The 20,218-nt window shown below is 43.7% G+C and overlaps 1 protein-coding gene across 2 annotated transcripts in view; it reads right to left on the minus strand.

Annotated features, from left to right (window-relative positions):
- Positions 1-2,830: 2,830 nt before the first annotated feature.
- zeb2a (zinc finger E-box binding homeobox 2a) overlaps positions 2,831-20,218 on the minus strand; it is a 55,747-nt gene continuing 38,359 nt past the window's right edge. The window contains exons 5-10 of one of the 2 annotated variants that reach the window (XM_069662581.1): positions 19,564-19,758; positions 19,108-19,322; positions 13,002-13,110; positions 10,563-12,484; positions 8,305-8,485; positions 2,831-5,631 (exon numbers count right to left, since the gene is read on the minus strand). In XM_069662581.1, coding sequence (XP_069518682.1) covers positions 5,069-5,631; positions 8,305-8,485; positions 10,563-12,484; positions 13,002-13,110; positions 19,108-19,322; positions 19,564-19,758 — 3,185 coding nt within the window. In that variant the 3' untranslated portion in view covers positions 2,831-5,068. The remainder of the gene's footprint in view (positions 5,632-8,304; positions 8,486-10,562; positions 12,485-13,001; positions 13,111-19,107; positions 19,323-19,563; positions 19,759-20,218) is intronic. The other variant, XM_069662582.1, reaches the window with a different exon arrangement.

A 20,218-nucleotide genomic window follows, 5' to 3' on the forward strand; every position in this document is an offset into this window, starting at 1 on the left:
AAAACACCCCTTTCTGTCCGTTCACAGATGGTAACAGCCTCCGGAAGAACCGGAGCTCCGTCCCGGCTTTGTCCAGCAGGAACCCGGTAAACTGTGACCACCGTGGAGGACAAACAGCGGCTCGGGTTCCCTCACAGAGACGGTTAGTTCAGAGCTGCAAGACACTCACCTCCGACTGCATCTGCGCGGCGCCAATTCACATCTGACGCTTAGTCAACTACGTCATCACCTCAGGACGTCCTCGTCCCGCCACTTCCTCTGTTAAACGAATATTAAAGTAAGTAAATAAAAGTGTGTAAAGGCTCTATCCCGCGTATAAAATATGAATGTAAACAGTGTAAGTGCAGTCTGTGATAACTCAGGGGCTGTATTCACTTACGTTTTCTCTGACTGTTGTAAAGGTCATGTTAACTGTGGTAGTTTTGTGTGATTAGTATTAAATTACTACAGAGCCCACCTGGTGACTTCTGAGGAAAAAATAAGAAGTCGTGGCCAAGGGAAAATAACTCGTACAGCCACGTACTGACCAGGCGACAACCTCCGGTGTTAAAAAATGAAGCCAATGCGGAAGTACAACAAACTGCAGTTCCTCAAGTGGCCACTTGAGGCTCCAGAAAACAAGAAATAACATTAGACCAGATGGGAAAATGACAATTTTTACAGCATTAAGAAACAGGTTTACAGCCTGTTCACCGGGCGAGCGAGCAGCGAGTCCGCTACTTCTTTAGTCTGATAACTAAACACCTGCAGTCAGTCACCGACACAAACAGAATCTCTTCCTGGCGAAGTTAAACTGGCTCATTCATTATCTATACAGTCTATGGATAATAACCGCTAGCTACACTGAGGAGCATATAGCCTAGCTTCATAGGCGTAGCTGGCTGACTCATGTGGCCCGCCCATAGAGCTCAGCTATAGGCTTCAGCTTGTTCGCGCTCCGCCTCTTTGCCCGTCTCTGGATTAGCCGGCTCTTGTATTTCCAATATGGTGACCGCAAGCGGCGGTGCAATTCGGGCTTCAAAACGCTTCTTCAGAAACCAATGGGTGACGTCACTGAGACTACGGCCATTATTTATACAGTCTATGGTACTGACAACAACAAACATCCACAACAATTCCACCTCTGAATGACCTACAACAAATTTTTCTATTAATACAGTCTGTCAATATTACTTTGACATAACTATTATTGTCAATACCAGGGGTTAAATCAGTACACACCTTTCCAACCCCAGCACATATGAGCACACTTTCACCACAAGACGGTCTGGACTGTTACGCACGACGCGGATGAGAGTGTCTGTTATCTGGACGAGATGCTCTTGCTGACTCACTCCAGGGAGGAAGCTTTGGTATACACAGTTAAACTTGTATCACATCTGTCAAAACTCCCCTTCACAATAAACTGGTGGGACGCGGCCCCCTCCCCATCCAGCTCATCATCTGCCTGTATGTGACAGAAATGCACTCCGTCAGGACGAGAGCGCAGCTCTGCACAGCAGAGAGTGGGGATGCAGACGGCTGCTCCCCTCAATCAGACACAAAACAAGAGCAAATTACACGGAGTGGAAACACTGCGTCTGCGCTTCATTATCAGTAATATATGATTTGGGGATCGGACCTTGAGACAGAGCAGATAGTGGAGCAAGTGATGCGCAATTCACGGTGCTATTCGTATAAACAGCAGCTCATAGCGAACAGTTTACACTTTAACAGACAGACTTCACACAGACCAGTTCTTAGTTTATTAATGAGAGCAGCGACGATACATTCAGGTGACGAGCGGATGCGCCGACATCCATGCGCACTCAACACACATTGGACCTGTTTATGAGACACAGTGTGTGGCCACGAGATAATGAAATTAACTTAACTAATTAACTTGATTATCTCATGTCACCAGAGGGGCTCCGTACAGCAGCAGAAGTACTAGTAATAGTTGCACTAACAGTGGTGATGTCAGCAGGCAGTCAGTTAGTGGTAGTAATAACAATAGAAGTAGTTGGCTAGTTGTAGTAATGGAAGGAGTAACAGTGGTGTATCTCTACACTCACCAGTAGCCATAGAGTACTAGCAGAAGCAACATCTCATTTTAGCATTAGCAGAGCTGATGCATACTTTAGCTGTAGTGGTATTAGCTGTAGCTACAAGATGTCGTTGTTTTGTTTACAAAAGACAACAAGGACATTTTGCTTTAAGGAAAATGATTTTCTTTTTAAGTGCTACAAGCTGTAAACTACATACAGCTTCATCCTGTGGGAATATGCTGTTCACTGAAGTCACCACTGTTTTTATTAGCATTCCTCGATCCAGTGAACGGGCTGAATACTTTAAGGGTCTGAAGTTCGTCTGTCCATCAGACCATCAGAGAGCAGAGACAAGACGAATCCAAGTTCACAAACACTGTCGAGTGGAGAGCAGCCAGGTGAGTAACCACCTCACAGTCGCTATATTAGCATTAAACATATTAGCACTAGTGGTAGAAGTATGTAGAGCACAAGGTCTAGTACTAGTACTCCATCTATCTATCTGTCTTTCTATCTATTAGCAATAGCAATGTTAGCATAAGAAACATTAGCAGTAGTGCTAAGCCTATTAGCAATAGCAATATTAGCATAATTGTAGTTGTAGATGTTAGTGTGATGCTGATTATGTGTTGAGGTAATAACCTGGACAGGTAACTGATGATCGTCTGCTAAACCTCACAGGAACATATCAGACTGTTACCTGCACACATGTTCGTTTGTTATTACAGAATGAGATGAGCTCCACTGTCGTGTGTGTGTGTGTGTGTGTGTGTGTGTGTGTGTGTGTGAATAAATAAAACGGGTTACAAGAAGAATAACACAGTTTTATTAAAATTTAATTTTGGCTACATTTATTCGAGCATGGTCATTTAAAATTAATAATACTTCAGACATTTCAGGAATTCCTTCATCACCATCATCATCATCATCACCATCACCATCATCATCACCGTCACCATCACCAGTCCGCGTCACCTCCTCAACCGGGTGAATAAAGTGGATTTTTAAAATACAGTGTTTTCACAATAATCATGGTATCAAAAAATCAAAAGTTCCCCAAATTTAGAATTTCCAGTAGTTTCAAAGTTGCAACGAAAAAAAAACGTTAAATTTTCCAAATACTGTCGACGGCGTCTCTTCATCGTTCAGCTCCAATAGTCAGAATCATTTTACTAAAATATATCTATGTGAGGAACTCTAGTGCTGTACACTACAGTATGAAATAAATAAAATTAGGAATATAAAATGAGTCACATAAATAAAAAGGTCAATTCTCAAATAAGAAGAAAAAATGAAATTTGTGTTGGAAAATTCAACAAAAAGTAAAACTGACAAGAATACTGTCATGGAACAGAAACATGAAATTGCACAAACATATGTAAACTAACAAACAGCGTCTAAGCTAATACTGACGGTCGAAACAAGATGACGTGTCATTTTAAGAGTGTAGCAGAGGACAGGTGTACACTGTACAGGGATGGCACTTTGCAGAAACAGGTGAAAGGTTTGCATATAAGGCTTTCTCTGGAGAAAAACATACAAAAAGGCTCTGTCCTTTTTTATTTATCTTTTTAAATGGAGCCCTTTCGTGTCACGCTCCTTCCTCTCCTTTTTAAGACTCACATCGACATTTTATTTTGAAAATCACACAGGTTTAAATGTTCCTTCACATAAAGAAATAAGAAAAATCAGGAGGCCCAAAGTCGTGTGGTTAGTTTGCAGAAATAATAAAAGGATCAAAATAAAAAACGTCACAGTTAAAGAAGACAAAGTACGACAATAACACTGACAGGAAGTGACCGCGTGTTCGAGGTTTTTCCCTCTTTATTTTTTTATTCTTTTATTTTGTAGTGATTCGGGGGGTCGAGTGCAATTTCCTGAAGTGGGGTTTGGAACACACGAGCCACAGGAAGTTAAGAACATTATAGCACCACACAGCTTTTAGGCCTTTATAATACTGTACATGAACAACAGCTTCATTTATTATAATGAGAAACATTATTACTTCTTTTATTTTCACTCCTATTTTTTGCATAATGTGGATTTTTAAACAATCCCACCCAGCTTCATGACGGGATGTCTGCCGCCATCGAGTTTCAGTTCCGGGACCGTACCAAAATGACCTGGGGGGGGGGGCTCATGTTCACTTCAGGAGAAGCAGCTGGACACATGACGTCATGACGTCTGAATGATCAGGTTCTTCCTGTCAACACTCACACATGTATGATTATATGTTTAGTTTAATTAGTCAAACGTATTCAGTCTACTCGCTGAGCAACATGTTGAAGTATTTTAGCTAGAGAGCTAACCGCTAACATGGTAGCCTGCTAGGAACATGCTAGTGCTTAACTAAACCAACTGAACTGATCTCAATTTTCACCGGACTACTGTGTTTACTCACTCACACTCACCTCAATATAAAGTTAGTGTAGATGAAGATTAAGCTCTCTAAGCTAACAAGCATTAGCCATCGCTGTCATTGTGTTTGCTGCAGTGTGCGCAGACCCTGTTAGCTGCACGGTTAGCATCAAATCCTACAACTGGTGAACAGCTAGAAACCTGACGTTATTTTAGATTCGTGCTCATTAATGTTTCTGTCTTCTCTGAAGAGGCTACATAACACCTCATCTTTGCTAACAAATGTTAGCATGAACTGTGTAATTAAGGTTAGCAAACAGCATGGTAGCTAACAGCAGAAATCGGCTCGTAATGAGGTTAAAATAACACTAGTGTGTCTAAACGGACTGATTGAACCTGATGAATCAAAGGTCACGAGTCATCCTTCCTGTAGTTCTGCTTCCTGTTTTATTTCAGCATAAAAGCACAAATTAATCTCAGGTTGTTGTTTCAGCTGCGAGCTGAGTGTGAAGCTTTGGGACAAATAAAGTCCTGTTGCTGGGTAGAACACACCTTTATGATGTCACTGTTTTTGTAAGTAAATCTAACAGGTAACACCCCCCCCCCCCAATAATTTGAGTACAGTCCTTTCAAAATAAAAGACTCCTCCCTCCGAGTCCAGCCAGCGTGACAAGTGTTTCTGCTCAGTCGTCCTGCTCCGACCGGACGTCTGTCTTCCCTTCTCGTGAACTCTCGTCCATCAGCTGCGTCGTGCCTTTGCCCTCCTCCTCTCTCCTGCTGTCTCCTTCCTCCTCCTCCTCCTCTTCCTCATCTCGTTCCCTGAAACTTGCCTCCTGTCTGTCTGTCACCTCCTCCACCTCCCGTCCTGCTCCTCCCCTGCTGCTATCCCCCGGGATGGTGCCGTCCTCCTGCTGGTCCTCGGGGTCCGAGTACCCAAGTGGCCCGAGGCCCTGCAGGTAGGCCCTCCTCATCAGCAGCTCAGTGGGCTCCAGGCCTGCTCCTCCTCCTGCTCCTCCTCCCTTGTCCCGAGCCTCCCTCTCGGCAGCCTCGCGCTCCTCCGCCTCCCTCTTGCAGTAGGAGTATCGGTGGTTCATGTGCTGTGAGTAGGAGCCTGAGTGAGAGAAGCGTTTCCCACACTTGTCGCACTGGTAGGGCTTCTCTCCGGAGTGCAGGCGCGAGTGCTCGATCAGGTGGTGCTTGTGTTTGAACGCCTTCTTACAGATCTGACACTGGTGAGGACGCTTCCCTGAGGACACACAGGAGACAGGAGGAGACACGTCAGGACAGAGACAGGACACACACGTGATCAAACACACACACACACACACACACACAGGAGCTGTTTAAGTTCCCTTTGAGCCATAAACAAACGTTACAGTTCATGTTCTGCGTTGTGTTCGTCACCTGTGCTCCACAGTCTGACCCAGCAGTGAATCATAAGGACCTCTGTCACACTGTCCCTCCCCCGCGACACACAGGAGCTACCAGCTAGCTAGCTAGCTACAGCACTTTATTTAGATAGTCTTCTACTTCCTCCATGTATTCGACTTGTTGTATGATGCAGTAAATGTTAGTGAACTGTGACTGAGGCTTTAGTTTCACGTCACTTTGACCTTCGACTACATGAAAGTTATTAATCAGTGATTCCTGTTAAACTAAATCAGAGAGTGCTCTCTGAGCTGATTGGCTGTTATGATGTCGGACGACGTGTGACTGGTCGGTTTGAGCGGCTCGTGTCAGAGTTTCATCACAGATCTGTTTGAAATCTGAACTTTTGAAACTTTTAACTTCCAGAAATGTCTCCGCACTGAGCCGGATCTCAAAAATAAGAGGCCAGGTCACTGTCTGTGTCCATCTGTTGCCGTGGTGATGGTGAAGCGAGACGAGATGCCGGAGACGGCGCGAGGAAACGTGAACCTGCGGCGGCTCGATGACATCACAGCACCGGATTTAAACCTGATGAGGAGCCGTAACACCCCCACTCCACCTGACACTCACACACACACACACTCACTCACATACACACACACACTCACTCACATACACTCACACACACACACACACACTCACTCACACACACACACACACACACACACACACACACACACTCCTGTTTTACTACGACTTCATACAAGCAGAATTTTCTTCCGTCTGACTGAACAGGAAGCTTCTCTCTGCTGCCAACTGACACGCTGAACGACGTCCAAACACACGTCCCACGCACACATGCAACACGCGCACACACACGCACACACATGCTGGCAAATCGTAGCCACAAATAGACCTGGAACGCCTGAAAGAGCCACCATAGCTGGCATAGTTTACTGTAACAGACACACACACACACACACACACACACACACACACACAGTGCAGCAAAAATAACCGAGACGGTGGATTCCTGCTCTGAGTGACGGGGGGGGGGATGATGCAACAGAGTGAAACAGACGAAGGTAGCAGGTCACAGCTCTTTACACAGGATGGCACTCAGGTAACACCATCAGCTGTGACCTGCACCAAAGCGGTTCAGGTTAAGAAGTTGCACCAGGACGTTCCTGGACGTAGAACAATCCTTGGATGAGGAAGGATGAGCCAAAGTCCTCCGACAAACTTCAAATCTACATGACGCTGTGCCAAGAAAATCCAGATCTGTGGCTTCTGGTCTGTACCAAACTCGATTGAAAAAACAGCTATTTTTAGTTCTGCAGACAGTTTGAGGGAGATGTGTACGGATCAGAGCAGACCTCCATAATAACACAGTAAAGAGAAAAGTGTAAACCTGCTGCTTATTATTTGAGCTGCCGATACTTTTCTGTGCATCAGCAACAGTCCTGTGAGCCTGTTGACACCTGCTGAAAGAGAACAAGGTCACAGCTCTTACAGAGGGGGATCACCGGCCTGTTGCTTGTACCAAACCTCAATAGAAAATAATCTTATTTTAGTTTTCAAAGAACTAATGGGTTGATTTGTGAGATTTTATATAATGTTGCATCACAAAGTCTCGTTCTCGGGACGGATCCGAGCAGGCTTCCAGGAAAACAGATTCCAGAAAAGATGATGCAAAAGGATTTGACCTAAAAATGTATTTTGTGACGTCTGCACAAACCTCAGATTCACCCTAATTTTACTTGTTTTGTATCCTGATCAGACGGATAAAGACTCAGACAGTTGTATTAATAGTGTGCAGCACTTTCACATCAATACCATTGTTCTGCTTCCATTACAAAATGAAACATGTTTTTTTTACACAGCTGTTTTTAAAGGATGAAAGTCGGGTAGTATTTCCTCTGTGGAGACGGAGAACAAACGACAATGAGGAGATGCTGCTGGTCTCCATATGGACCCACTGGGGTGTATCAGTGTCTCTGTGAGGACACCTGGGACTTCAGTGCAACATAAACCTGCTGTATATTTCATGTTTCAGTGCTGCAGCTGAGGATGACAGGGAGCTGAACTGCACCATGTTTACTGATGTATTCATATCACAAACTGTTTGTTTCCACATCAGAATGGAAGAAATGGACCATCTCTCTGCTGTAATTAATATTTCTGTTTGATCTTCAGTACAGTGTGAGTGCACACACATGCACATGCAAACACACGCCTCCCCCTCCATCCACACAAACACATTAAACACAGTATGAATGAGAATGTTCTGTATATTTGGGGCGCTGGCTGTTTATGTAATCCTCTGCATATTAACTGATCCCTACCCCCTGCTGAAAAGAAAGGCACATGTTAAAGGCCATGGTTACAGAAACAAAACAACGGCAGAGAAAAGAAGAACTACAAGTGAGGGGGCTACGTGACCAGATAAAGGAGAGAATGAAACAAAAGTGTGTAGACATAAGAGATGAAGGGGAAGGGAACAAAAGCATCGGGGGTGGGGTAAAAAGAAGTGTCCAAATGTTATATATACCTGTGTGCTCATATTTGTGTCTTAGGAGGGAACTGGTCTTCTGGAATGTTTTGTCGCACAAGTCACACGCGTACATACCACTTTCAGTCTTCTTAATCTTCTTCCTGGAGAGCAGCGAATCGCTGTCTGTCAGGTCGTCCAGGCCTGACAGATAGTCCGCCGTCCCGTCCAGCAGCTCCCCCTGAGACACAAACACACAGCGTTCAATACGTCTGATAATCCCACACCTGTCGGCCTCACACTCAGAGACATTCTGCTCCCACCCCCCACCGCCCGCATGATCCCAAGTCTGGACAGGGCTTAAAGGCCCGACCTGGGTAAGTCCCCTTCATCCAGGAGACTCTTAAAAAAGGGGGGACATATGGGGAGGGGGGGTTTGAATGAAGTGTTGGGATTGTCCTTTCAGATAAACTACAAAACTGGTGATTTACTTCCAAATTTAGGCCATTCCTCCAAGAACCAAAGAGGAAGGAACAAAGAAAGTTCACCACCAGATCATCAATTCAATCTACGTGTGTTTACTGAACACCCACAGATCACTTCGTAGCTTCCAGTTGTCTCACACACTTCCTCAGTAGAAGCAGTTACCTAGTGATCATAACAATATAGATGTTCAAAAGCCATTTGTATTCAGGCACTTGACTGACATCTTGTCTTCCAGGTCATCAGTTAAGGCTCCTACCACAAGCTGCAACGTCCCCAGGTATAGCCAGAGACCAAAACTTTATCATGAATCATATCATGACAACAAGGCAACTCCATGAGCTGAAATCAGACCACAAGCTGCAGGAGAGATAGGACTGGACCTGGTTAACCACCTATATTCCCTCTCTGAAGGATCCATCTCAAAGTTAGGATCCCTGGTTTTCTTCCTGTAACAGAAGATTTCCTGGACTACCCCCTCTGTCATTGTGGTGCCTCTGATGTGGGTCAGGGTGAATGGTTGGATTAATGGCTACCTACCTACCAAAAGTCTACCTCAGGTTCTTTTTTTAAAGATTATTTTTGGGGCAGTTTTGCTCAAGTGGGGATGGGGCAGCTGAAAAGATCAGGTAAAATAAGGTGTAAGAGGGTGGAGCAGGTGTGAAATGAAGCAAAGGGGGTTGGGCTGGAATCAACCTGGACAGTCTCAGGACTCAGCTTTAAATGTTCCACGCTCTACCAGGTTAGCTTCTTGGACGTTCCCTTTGTTGGGAAACTTTTCTGCTGCCTTAGTTTGGTATAGGGATACTCTAAATTGCCTGTAGGTGTGAAAGGTTGTCTGTCTATGTGTGTCAGCCCTGTGATTGACTGGCCACCTGTCCAGGATGTACCCAGAATAAAGGTCTTCACGGGTCCAAAATTTTGTGCCCGAACCCAAAGAGACCCGGAAATGTGCGACCCGGAACCGAACTGGACCCGTCAATTATTTGAAAGCTGGGACCCGGACCCATGCAGAACCAAGAAATGTCAGAGCCGGGCCGGACCAGGCGAAACAGACCAGATCAGCACCGACTTTACAGCTGATTTCTATTAACAAGTAACTGTTAGTCAGCTGTCAAAACAAACCTTTTTGTCCTACCCAATGTGCCGTAGCCTTCTCCCCTGTGCCTGGCCGTGCATATCATCTATCCTCCGCCAAGAGAGTTCATAAAACACATCCAGGTTTCCTGGTATCCATGTCGCGTTGATAAAAACAGAGATGCTAATCCACTAGTTATCTCAGATTAAAAGTCCACCTGCTGTCATTCAGACGGATGACAAACGCGCGGCTCGTTTAGAAGCTGCTGTTTTTACCTCTTCATATTCTTTTTCTTTCAGCGAGGAAGGTGTCCATCTTTAACTTTTCTCTGAACCTGCAGTCACGTGACACGTCACTCAACCCGATGTTGCTCTTTCTTCTGTTTTTTCCCCGCTTTATTTCCCGCACGTTCTCATCCAAATAACACATTGTTGCAAGTTAAAATACACACACACACACACACACACAGCACTTTCATCATGACCAACGCTTTCTAATCATGGCCGGGTCTTCCTGGATCCACTCAGGTATTACACTTAATGTTGAACAGACCCAGAACTGGGGGGTCCCCAGTTTGGGTTCCAGGTCCTTGGGTTCTGGTGGACCCGTGAAGACCTCTAACCCAGACTCTTGCCGAATGTCAGCTGGGATTGGCCCAGCCCCCCACAAGCCCCCAAACTAAACTGTACAGATGATGGATAGATGGACTGAATATGATTGCATTATTGACAATATCTGGATTGTTGTCTAGTTTTACCTGAAAACCTGGTTTCCGTTGGTACTTTCTCCTCTGCTGCATTTCAGCAAATGTGGCCGCCCCGGTGGCGTAGGTGTAGGCCATGTGGGGTAGGAAGCTCATGGGGTCAAGGCCTGGGTAGGACCTCAGACCAGGGATGGTGGCCTGGGCAGGAGACATGAAGGTGGGCGGAGGAAATGCTCCGTGAGGTGGTAGAGAGGTGTAGACTGGACCACCACCAAAGGGGTTAATCCCAAAAATGGGACTAGAGCTTTTCTCCAGTTGGTGGACAGAGCTCCCTCCACCGTCAGAGCCCAGGACCTCCTTCTTGATGTGGACCAGATCTAAGGGCCTGGACACCTGCTCTCGTCCTTGTGCCTCACCATTGCGCTCAATGATGAAGCCATTGGGCCTGGTTCGCTTTTCTCCCAAAGAGATGAGCCTCTGCGCCATGTGTTTGGGCAGAGACAGATCCAGTGGTATATCCCCGTGGGCTTCCTCAGAAGCTAGGCTGTTTGGAGTGTAAGAGCTAGTCTGAGAGTTTTTGGAGGAAGTAGAGGAAAGGTTGAGGGGTGATGGAGTGTTACTTCGTAAGTGGTCCAAGGGGTCTAGTGGTTTGTCTCCTGTTGTCTGCCTGTTGGCTGTAAACTGGTTGGCCTTTGTGAGTCTGTGGGAGACATCACCGTTAGTGAGACCTCCATGTAAATCTACGGCAGGATGTGACATTGGAGACCGGCTCAAGTGGTTGATGTTTGATCCACCACGATCAGGAGGGGGCGACGTTTTCCTCAGACTGCCTCCGTGGGTGTTTTGGTTCTTCCACTGGGCAAACCACTCTTTGACAAAGTCTTGAGGAAGGCCGACAGCGATTGAAATTTTGAGCAGTTCCTCTGAGTTGGGCTCAGTGTTCATGGCAAAGTAGGCCTTGAGCACCGAAACGTGATCTTTGAAGGTGTTCATGGGGCTGGTGGCCCGCTCATTACTGGACAGCTCAGAGCACATCGCCACCCTGCGGCCAGCAGGACTACTCTCAGCCGGCTGAAGGACCGCTTTAATCTCCTCATTCATTTTGCACAGGTAGCGCTCATGTTGATGCAGGGGGATGGGCCCTGGGAAGGTCTCCTTGCAGTACTGGCAGGAAAATGGCAGGAACTGGTTTGGGCCATCAAGGGGTTTCTCCTCACTGCTGAGATCCATGGAGTGGTTTGGCTTCTCCTTCTTGACATCCACTTGCCTCTTGGAATCGTCGATCAGACTCTTGGCCTCGTTGACCTTCTCAAGTGTGTAGTCAATGATGCTCTTTGTGGGGCTGCCATGGCCAACCACCTTGAAGCTGGCCTGGGCCAGCTTCTGCTGCTCCATCTGGGCCCCCAGCTCCTTCATGTAGGCCCTGAGCTTTGAGATCTCCTCTGGGCTCCCGTCCATCTTCTGCCTGCACACTGTGTTGTCCACGATCTGAAGCACCTTCTGCACCTCGCTCAGGTTGTTCCCCAGAGTCCCTGCATAGCCCAGCATAGGGAAGTCCAGCCCCAGGCCCCCCAGGTGTTGAAGGGGGCTCTGAGAGGAGCTATGGATGCCCAGAGGGCTCCCACTGCGGCCATTCAGGTAGACCCCTGGTCCTCCAAACCCATGCTGCGAGGCCATCATCAGCCGGTACTCGTTGAAGTCCATCGGCTCAGCTTTGATGTCAAGGTGACTCTGCTGGTCTGGAGGGCCGAGCGGTCGTCCATTTTCCAGTTTGTGGCGGAGCTGGGCGAGGGCGGGGCTTCCAGGTGAGGAGGTTGTGGAGTTCGGGGAGGAGCCAGGCTTGCCATTGTTTCCATTGCGCACTCGTCCGTTGACAGCGATCAGGCCGATGCATTTCTTGCTGCTGATGTGGGAGCTGTAGGAGCCGGAGTGGGAGAACCGCTTCTTACAGTTGGAGCACTCGTATGGCTTCTCACCTGAAACACAACATCCAGTGTGGATTATTTTCTATGTTTTCAATTTAGAATGTTTTTTGGAGCTAATTATGAGTATTATTGGCAATGTTTTGCCTTTTGTTAACTAAACCCAAAGTGAACTATGTGTACGTAAAGTTGTTGGTTTGTTGGTATGGATTTGGCAGGTTTGAGCTTCTATCAGTCAAATCCTACAACACATCAATATTTAACAGCAGCATCAGAGTGAATTGTAGAAGAATGACTTGACATAAATGTGTAAATATGAATCATTCATGGAGGAGCACAGTATTATTGTTCCTGCCGTAGAGGACAAAGTACTGAGAAAGATCAAATCTGTTTCCTGATTGTATTCAAAGAAAAGTTTTCGGTTGTCTCTGAGCTGAGTCTTCTGAATCACTCAGGACTGAAACAGGTCGACTGACTCGTCACAAAATGTCATGAGTCATTCCGTGGATCGGGGAGGCTATGAGTTATTAGATGAGCAGTCAGACCGTGTGTCGGGGGAGGGACGACTCACCGCTGTGAATACGAAGATGCTCCTTCAGGTGATGTTTGTATTTGAAGGCTTTTCCACACTCGCTGCATTTGAACTTGCGGTTTCCAGCTGCGTCGTTGAGCAGCAGCGGCTGCAGACAGAAAACAAACAGAGTTATGATGAGACGGAGGACGAGTGGGAGTCTCCGAGCAGAGAGGGAAGCAGATTACAGAGTGGAACACGGCTGACGGGGAATTTAATAGTATTTAGTGAAGCAGATGTGAGAGATTCTTCAGCTGTTTTTATCTGTGCTCGTTCTGAGAAACCGTGTGGGCTGTGCAGAGGTAACAGTTTGTGTGGAGGTGCATTCCCGCTGTTTGAAATGCAAATGAAGAGATAAACAAACACAAACATCAGGGGGAGATGTCCCCCCCACAGACTGTAGAGAAGAGAGCTCAGTGTTCATCCATTCGATTCACATGCAGATGATTGTTGGAGGGAGATAAACTCTGTTTATTTCACAGGAGGAACAGATTATTCTTTAGTTTTCTTCTGGAGTTAAATCAGACAAACGATGTAAAAATAAACATGATAAATTCATGTGCAGAAGGAAGAAGAAGAAGAAGAAGAAGAAGAAGAAGCAGAAGAAGCAGAAGAAGAGGGCCATGACAGAGCTGACTCATCACCTCGACCCTAAAATATCAGAAACACACTGAAAGTTTTAACATGAAAATCTTCCTCTGAATGAACTCTGAATTATGTGTTTAATATTTACGCTGCAGACACGTTCTTTCCTACATTTAACTGGAGGTCAGGAACACAAAGTCCTCGGGGATTTAGCGTCACTGAGTCTTTATGTTCCAGATTTATAAACATGTTAAAATGAATTAAAGGAAGAATTTAGAATTGATAAAAACATTCTTGAGGCACTCCGAGTCCCAAACTGCAGTTTTAAATAAGGACAAACTGTTTCTGTTTGTAACTCAGCTGCTTTTTAAGAGCACAAGAACAAAGATGGCAGCTCAAGACTCAAACACATGATGATTAACCCTGCTGTCATTAAAACCCTGTTAACATGCAGGCGTCCGTGTGACGGGCGGATGTGACGGTTTGTGTAACTCTGATCCTTCATTTCAAACTTCATGTGATCCAGAGCTTCAACACAGCGCTCAGACACGTGAAGGTTTTAGATGTGACATGAAGCTGTGAACCTCCTCAGGTCTACAGTATCATGGAGTGCGTGTGCGTGTGTGCGTGTGTGTGTGTGTGTGTGAACAATAAAAATAACTGGTGTTTGTGATGACAGATCAGATTTGGTTCCTGTTTCGTGCTCTGAAACAGAAACTCTCCTCAGTGTCTCTTTAACACTTTAATTCAGAGGAAGTACACAAATAAACGAGCACTTAAAGTCCTTACGGGATTATGATGCTGCAGATCAGCAGGGAAAAGACCATCTGCTGCTGGTGAGGGGGGGTCAGGTGTGGAGCCTGGGATCCGAGGAGGGCTGAAGCTGACAGACTGAACTCAGGAGATCTGGTTATGATCGCTGTCTAATTGGTTACTTCGTTACTGAGTGTGATGTGAGTTTTGGATGATGAGCGGCAGCAAACAGGCGTGTGCAGGAAACATTTAACACCAGATTATTATTAGATTACAGCTGAACCGAGCGAGCCCTGTGTGCATGCTGCTGACTCACACACACACACACAGATGTACAGGTGATGTCTGTGTGTTTATTACAGCTCTCATCGAACAGGTTCACCTTAAAGGGGAGGAATACACTGTTTAAAGACAGAAAGAGTTTCAGCACAACACCACATGTTACTGGGAGGACTGGGAGGACTGGACCAGATCCTCAGCCTGACAGAGATTGTAAAATGTGAAGATGTGATACTCGTATTAAAGAAAAACAGACTCATGAAGGATTATTTTACCTTTAACTGAATTGAATATATTCATCTGTTCATGTATATTTCATATTTAATCTGTTTACTTGTGTTCACACACCTCACGTGTGTGTGTGTGTGTGTGTGTGTGTGTGTGTGTGTGTGCGTGTGTGTGTGTGTGTGTGTGTGTGGCGGGGGGGTTAATGTTAACTGTTTTTAAATTCAGTTCTGTCTCTGGTGTTTCCTCACTTCCTGTTTTTATTAGTTATTATTGAACGCAGCTATTATCGAGTGCTTTATTAATACCTGTGTACTGCTTTGTGTGTGTGTGTGTGTGTGTGTGCGTGTGTGTGTGTGTATTTGGAGTGAAGTCCTTTATGTTTCTTATGTTGCATTAACTTGAATGAAATTGACAAATCGATTGATTGGTACAGTAGTAGTTGGGGCTGCTTTATTTTCATTATTGTAATCAGATTATTATTTTCTTGATCAATAGTTTTGCCTATTAAATATGTATTTATGTGAACAGTTTATTGTACATATAACAAGAAGCAGCTGAAATCATGAAACATTTCAGAGATTTTGTTTAAAGAATGATGGAAACAGATGATCCATCATCAGAGCAGTTGTTAAACAGCCTTTCATGACCTGCCTGTGGTCATGTGGTTTGACCTGAAACCTACCTGCAGGCTGATTCTCAGTAAAATGTCGAGGAGTTCCTCAGGGCTCCATCCTCGGCCCTCTTCAGCTCTACTTTAATGTTGATCAATAGTTTCATGTCTGACTGATCTACACTCAAAAAAGTGCTGGGTTGTTTCTGTAAACACATTGTTGGGTTAACTGTGTTGGGTCATAATTCTGGGTTGTTTAGTGACTTTAAACACATTGTTGGGTTGTTCAGGCTGGGTCATAGGGGATGTTTGGGGTTCATTCCTGCCAAAACTGCGGATCGATCTGGATCCTTCTCTCACAGAGGCTGAGACACAGGCTGGACAGGATGAAGTGGTAGGTTAATGTTAATATTTTATCTTTATTTTAATAAGTTGTGGTAAACAGCACGGTCTTTAACTCATTTCACTGCACAAACATGATAAGGTATCATTGAGGGGTTTTTAATTTGTGACATTTATTAACTAGCTACCTAGCTTGAAGCTCTTTACGAGATGCTAGTGTACAGATGATTTAATGTTAGCTGATAACCACAATATAGCCTATCTGCACTCATGATTAAAGTTGTCACTTTAAAGTGTGTCTGTCTCCTGGCTTTTGTTATTCAATTGAATTTACTGTCTCACTAAACATTAACATCAGCTAACTTTAGCGCGGTAGTTAGCCTAGCGCACTAGTAAGTGAACTGGATAGTAAGCTAGTTAGCGCGCTAGTTAGCCAGTTTTCCCTCCATTATCCTGCTTCCCTGATCCATCTAAGACAGAGGAGCAGTCTTCAGACCCCCACAGAGAGCGGAGAGGAGAGATATTTATTGCTTTTGCCAGATTTGAGAAACTTTGAATTATATGATTTTGGACTGTGACAAACTGTTAAATGTTTTTTTTTTAAAAACAACTTGTGTAAGTCCTTTTGCCAAAAATAGGTAAAATGTCAATAAATGCACCTTAACAGGGACCTTTTGTTTCCTGTGTTTTGTTTCCTGTGTTTTCCTGTAATTTTATATAAATGACAAACATAATGATTATTACAAAATAATATATATATATATATGATAATATTAATATATAATACTAATAAGATCATTATAATAATAGCAATGTTAATAATAATAATAATAATATTCAAAAAAAGATGCTGGGAATGAGGAAAAAATAACCCAGCATTTGGGTTATTTTAACCCAGGAATAGAGTTAATTTCACCCCTTAATACACCACAGGTTTCTGAATAATTTAGGAAAATCATCTTTGAATAAATCTGTCTTGTAACACTTTGTTGGTTGCAGCAATCCTTTCTTCTTTTCTCTCACAAAAATCTCTCATCTCGATTTTTTAAAGCAGTTATTTCATTACTTTTATTAACTGTTCAATCTGTTCTAACTGTTTAATCTGTTCTAACTGTTCCACCTGTTCTAACTGTTTAATCTGTTCTAACTGTTCCACCTGTTCTAACTGTTTAATCTGTTCTAACTGTTCTAAGTGTTTAATCTGTTCTAACTGTTCCACCTGTTCTAACTGTTTAATCTGTTCTAACTGTTCTAACTGTTTAATCTGTTCTAACCCTAACCCTAACCCTAACCCTAACCGTAACCCTGTTCCATCTGTTCTAACTGTTCAATCTGTTCTAACTGTTTAATCTGTTCTAACGTTTCTAACTGTTCTAACTGTTTAATCTGTTCTAACTGTTTAATCTGTTCTAACTGTTCTAACTGTTCTAACTGTTCAATCTGTTCTAACTGTTCAATCTGTTCTAACTGTTCCACCTGTTCTAACTGTTCAATCTGTTCTAACTGTTCAATCTGTTCTAACTGTTCTAACTGTTTAATCTGTTCTAACTGTTCTAACTGTTCTAACTGTTTAATCTGTTCTAACTGTTCTAACTGTTCAATCTGTTCTAACTGTTCTAACTGTTTAATCTGTTCTAACTGTTCTAACTGTTCATTCTGTTCTAACTGTTCAATCTGTTCTAACTGTTCAATCTGTTCTAACTGTTCCACCTGTTCTAACTGTTTAATCTGTTCTAACTGTTCTAAGTGTTTAATCTGTTCTAACTGTTCCACCTGTTCTAACTGTTTAATCTGTTCTAACTGTTCTAACTGTTTAATCTGTTCTAACCCTAACCCTAACCCTAACCCTAACCGTAACCCTGTTCCATCTGTTCTAACTGTTCAATCTGTTCTAACTGTTTAATCTGTTCTAACGTTTCTAACTGTTCTAACTGTTTAATCTGTTCTAACTGTTTAATCTGTTCTAACTGTTCTAACTGTTCTAACTGTTCTAACTGTTCAATCTGTTCTAACTGTTCTAACTGTTCTAACTGTTTAATCTGTTCTAACTGTTCTAACTGTTCAATCTGTTCTAACTGTTCAATCTGTTCTAACTGTTCCATCTGTTCTAACTGTTCCATCTGTTCTAACTGTTCTAACTGTTTAATCTGTTCTAACTGTTCTAACTGTTCAATCTGTTCTAACTGTTCTAACCTGTTCTAACTGTTCTAACTGTTCCATCTGTTCTAACGGTTTAATATGTTCTAACTGTTCAATCTGTTCTAACTGTTCCATCTGTTCTAACTGTTTAATCTGTTCTAACTGTTCTAACTGTTCAATCTGTTCTAACTGTTCCATCTGTTCTAACTGTTTAATCTGTTCTAACTGTTCTAACTGTTTAATCTGTTCTAACTGTTCTAACTGTTCAATCTGTTCTAACTGTTCCATCTGTTCTAACTGTTCTAACTGTTTAATCTGTTCTAACTGTTCTAACTGTTTAATCTGTTCTACCTGTTCATTCTGTTCTAACGGTTTAATCTGTTCTAACTGTTCAATCTGTTCTAACTGTTTAATCTGTTCTAACTGTTCAATCTGTTCTAACTGTTTAATCTGTTCTAACTGTTCTAACTGTTCAATCTGTTCTAACTGTTCATTCTGTTCTAACTGTTTAATCTGTTCTAACTGTTCATTCTGTTCTAACTGTTCTAACTGTTTAATCTGTTCTAACTGTTCTAACGGTTTAATCTGTTCTAACTGTTCTAACTGTTCTAACTGTTTAATCTGTTCTAACTGTTCATTCTGTTCTAACTGTTCTAACTGTTCTAACGGTTTAATCTGTTCTAACTGTTCTAACTGTTTAATCTGTTCTAACTGTTCCATCTGTTCTAACTGTTTAATCTGTTCTAACTGTTCTAACTGTTCATTCTGTTCTAACTGTTCTAACTGTTCTAACGGTTTAATCTGTTCTAACTGTTCTAACTGTTCTAACAGTTTAATCTGTTTTAACTGTTCATTCTGTTCTAACTGTTCCAACGGTTTAATCTGTTCTAACTGTTCATTCTGTTTTAACTGTTCATTCTGTTTTAACTGTTCTAACTGTTCTAACTGGTCAAGCGTTGTGTAATGTGATGTTTTCATGCGAGTCATTTATAGTAAGTACGTTAAAGAGAAATTCAGGAGGTTCATCTGAGCTGAAGGAGCTGCTAACGTGTGACGATGCCTGATTTCTTTCTCATGTGACCACAACAAAAGTCATGTGATGACAAGAAAAGAACCACAGAAGAAGACAGGAAATGAAGTGATCAGGTGGAGGGTGCAGGTGTGTTGTACCTGGTCTGGGGCTGGTTTGTGGGTGGTCATGTGACGCTCCAGCTGTGTGCGGTGGCTGAAGGTGTCGGCACACAGCGGGCAGCTGAAGCTCTCCTCGTTCTTCTCATGCCGATATTTGATGTGTTCCTTCAGAGACGTCAGGCGTTTGTAGCCGCGATCGCAGTACGGACAGGTGAGCAGCTGGGCAAAGTCGTCAGGTGTGCCGGACAGCAGGTCTGCAGACAGACAGAGGTCAAAGGTCAAAGATGGCTGAAAGATACTGATGGGTCAAGAGGAAGTAGTAAGTGGTGAGTCTGGCTGTTTAACCTGTTGGTCTGATTTTAATTTCTGCCTGTATTTTATACATAATAATACCTAATAATATAAAATAATGCACAATAATAAAAATGTCACAAAGGACACATTTTCTAATCATACAAATGTAACTTAGAACCTCGTCTTGGCTCCACCTCTTACCGTGCTCACTGTCGTCCTGTCCGATGGCCTCAGGCGTGCCCAGTCGTGTCACCTCCTCCGGGGCTTCTGGGTAAATGATGGCAGTGTCGCTGCGCTGCAGGTACTCGGCGATGGATGCTGGGTGACTGTCGCCCTCCTCCAGTTTGCGTTTCAGGAAATACTCGTCCAGCTCGGAGACACCTTCACGTCGCTTCACTGGGCACAGGAAACAAACAGGTGATGAGTTCAGGGACACAAGAATTAACAGCAAACATTTAGCTGTTTGGCATTTAAAAAAGACGAAGTATGAACTGAGAAATATAAAACGTGATAAAATGTACATTTCAATGTCAGATGTCGGGCGTGTACACAGCATCGACAGTGAACCAGAGAGGACCCAGAATGCTGCCCTGTGGGACTCCTTCAGTTTAAAAGCACTTTGACCTGAAGCTGTTTGTTCACTGTCATGACCCCCCCAACACCTGCCCCAAGATCACAACTGTAGTAGTGAAGAGTAAACGAGTGTTTGCCTTTCTTACCAGGTCACTTTACAAATAACAGGCAATAAGCTAGGAATTCAGTTCACAATAAAAAGGTTCAATGAATGAATGAATGAATCCTTTCATGGAGTTTAAACTGAACACAGTTTTCTTTCTTCATTATCACAACAGATTTT

This window comes from Semicossyphus pulcher, unplaced genomic scaffold (assembly GCF_022749685.1).
Source record: "Semicossyphus pulcher isolate SPU_LCO1_2020_fin unplaced genomic scaffold, fSemPul1.0.p SCAF_15, whole genome shotgun sequence".
Taxonomy (NCBI): Eukaryota; Metazoa; Chordata; class Actinopteri; order Labriformes; family Labridae; genus Semicossyphus; species Semicossyphus pulcher.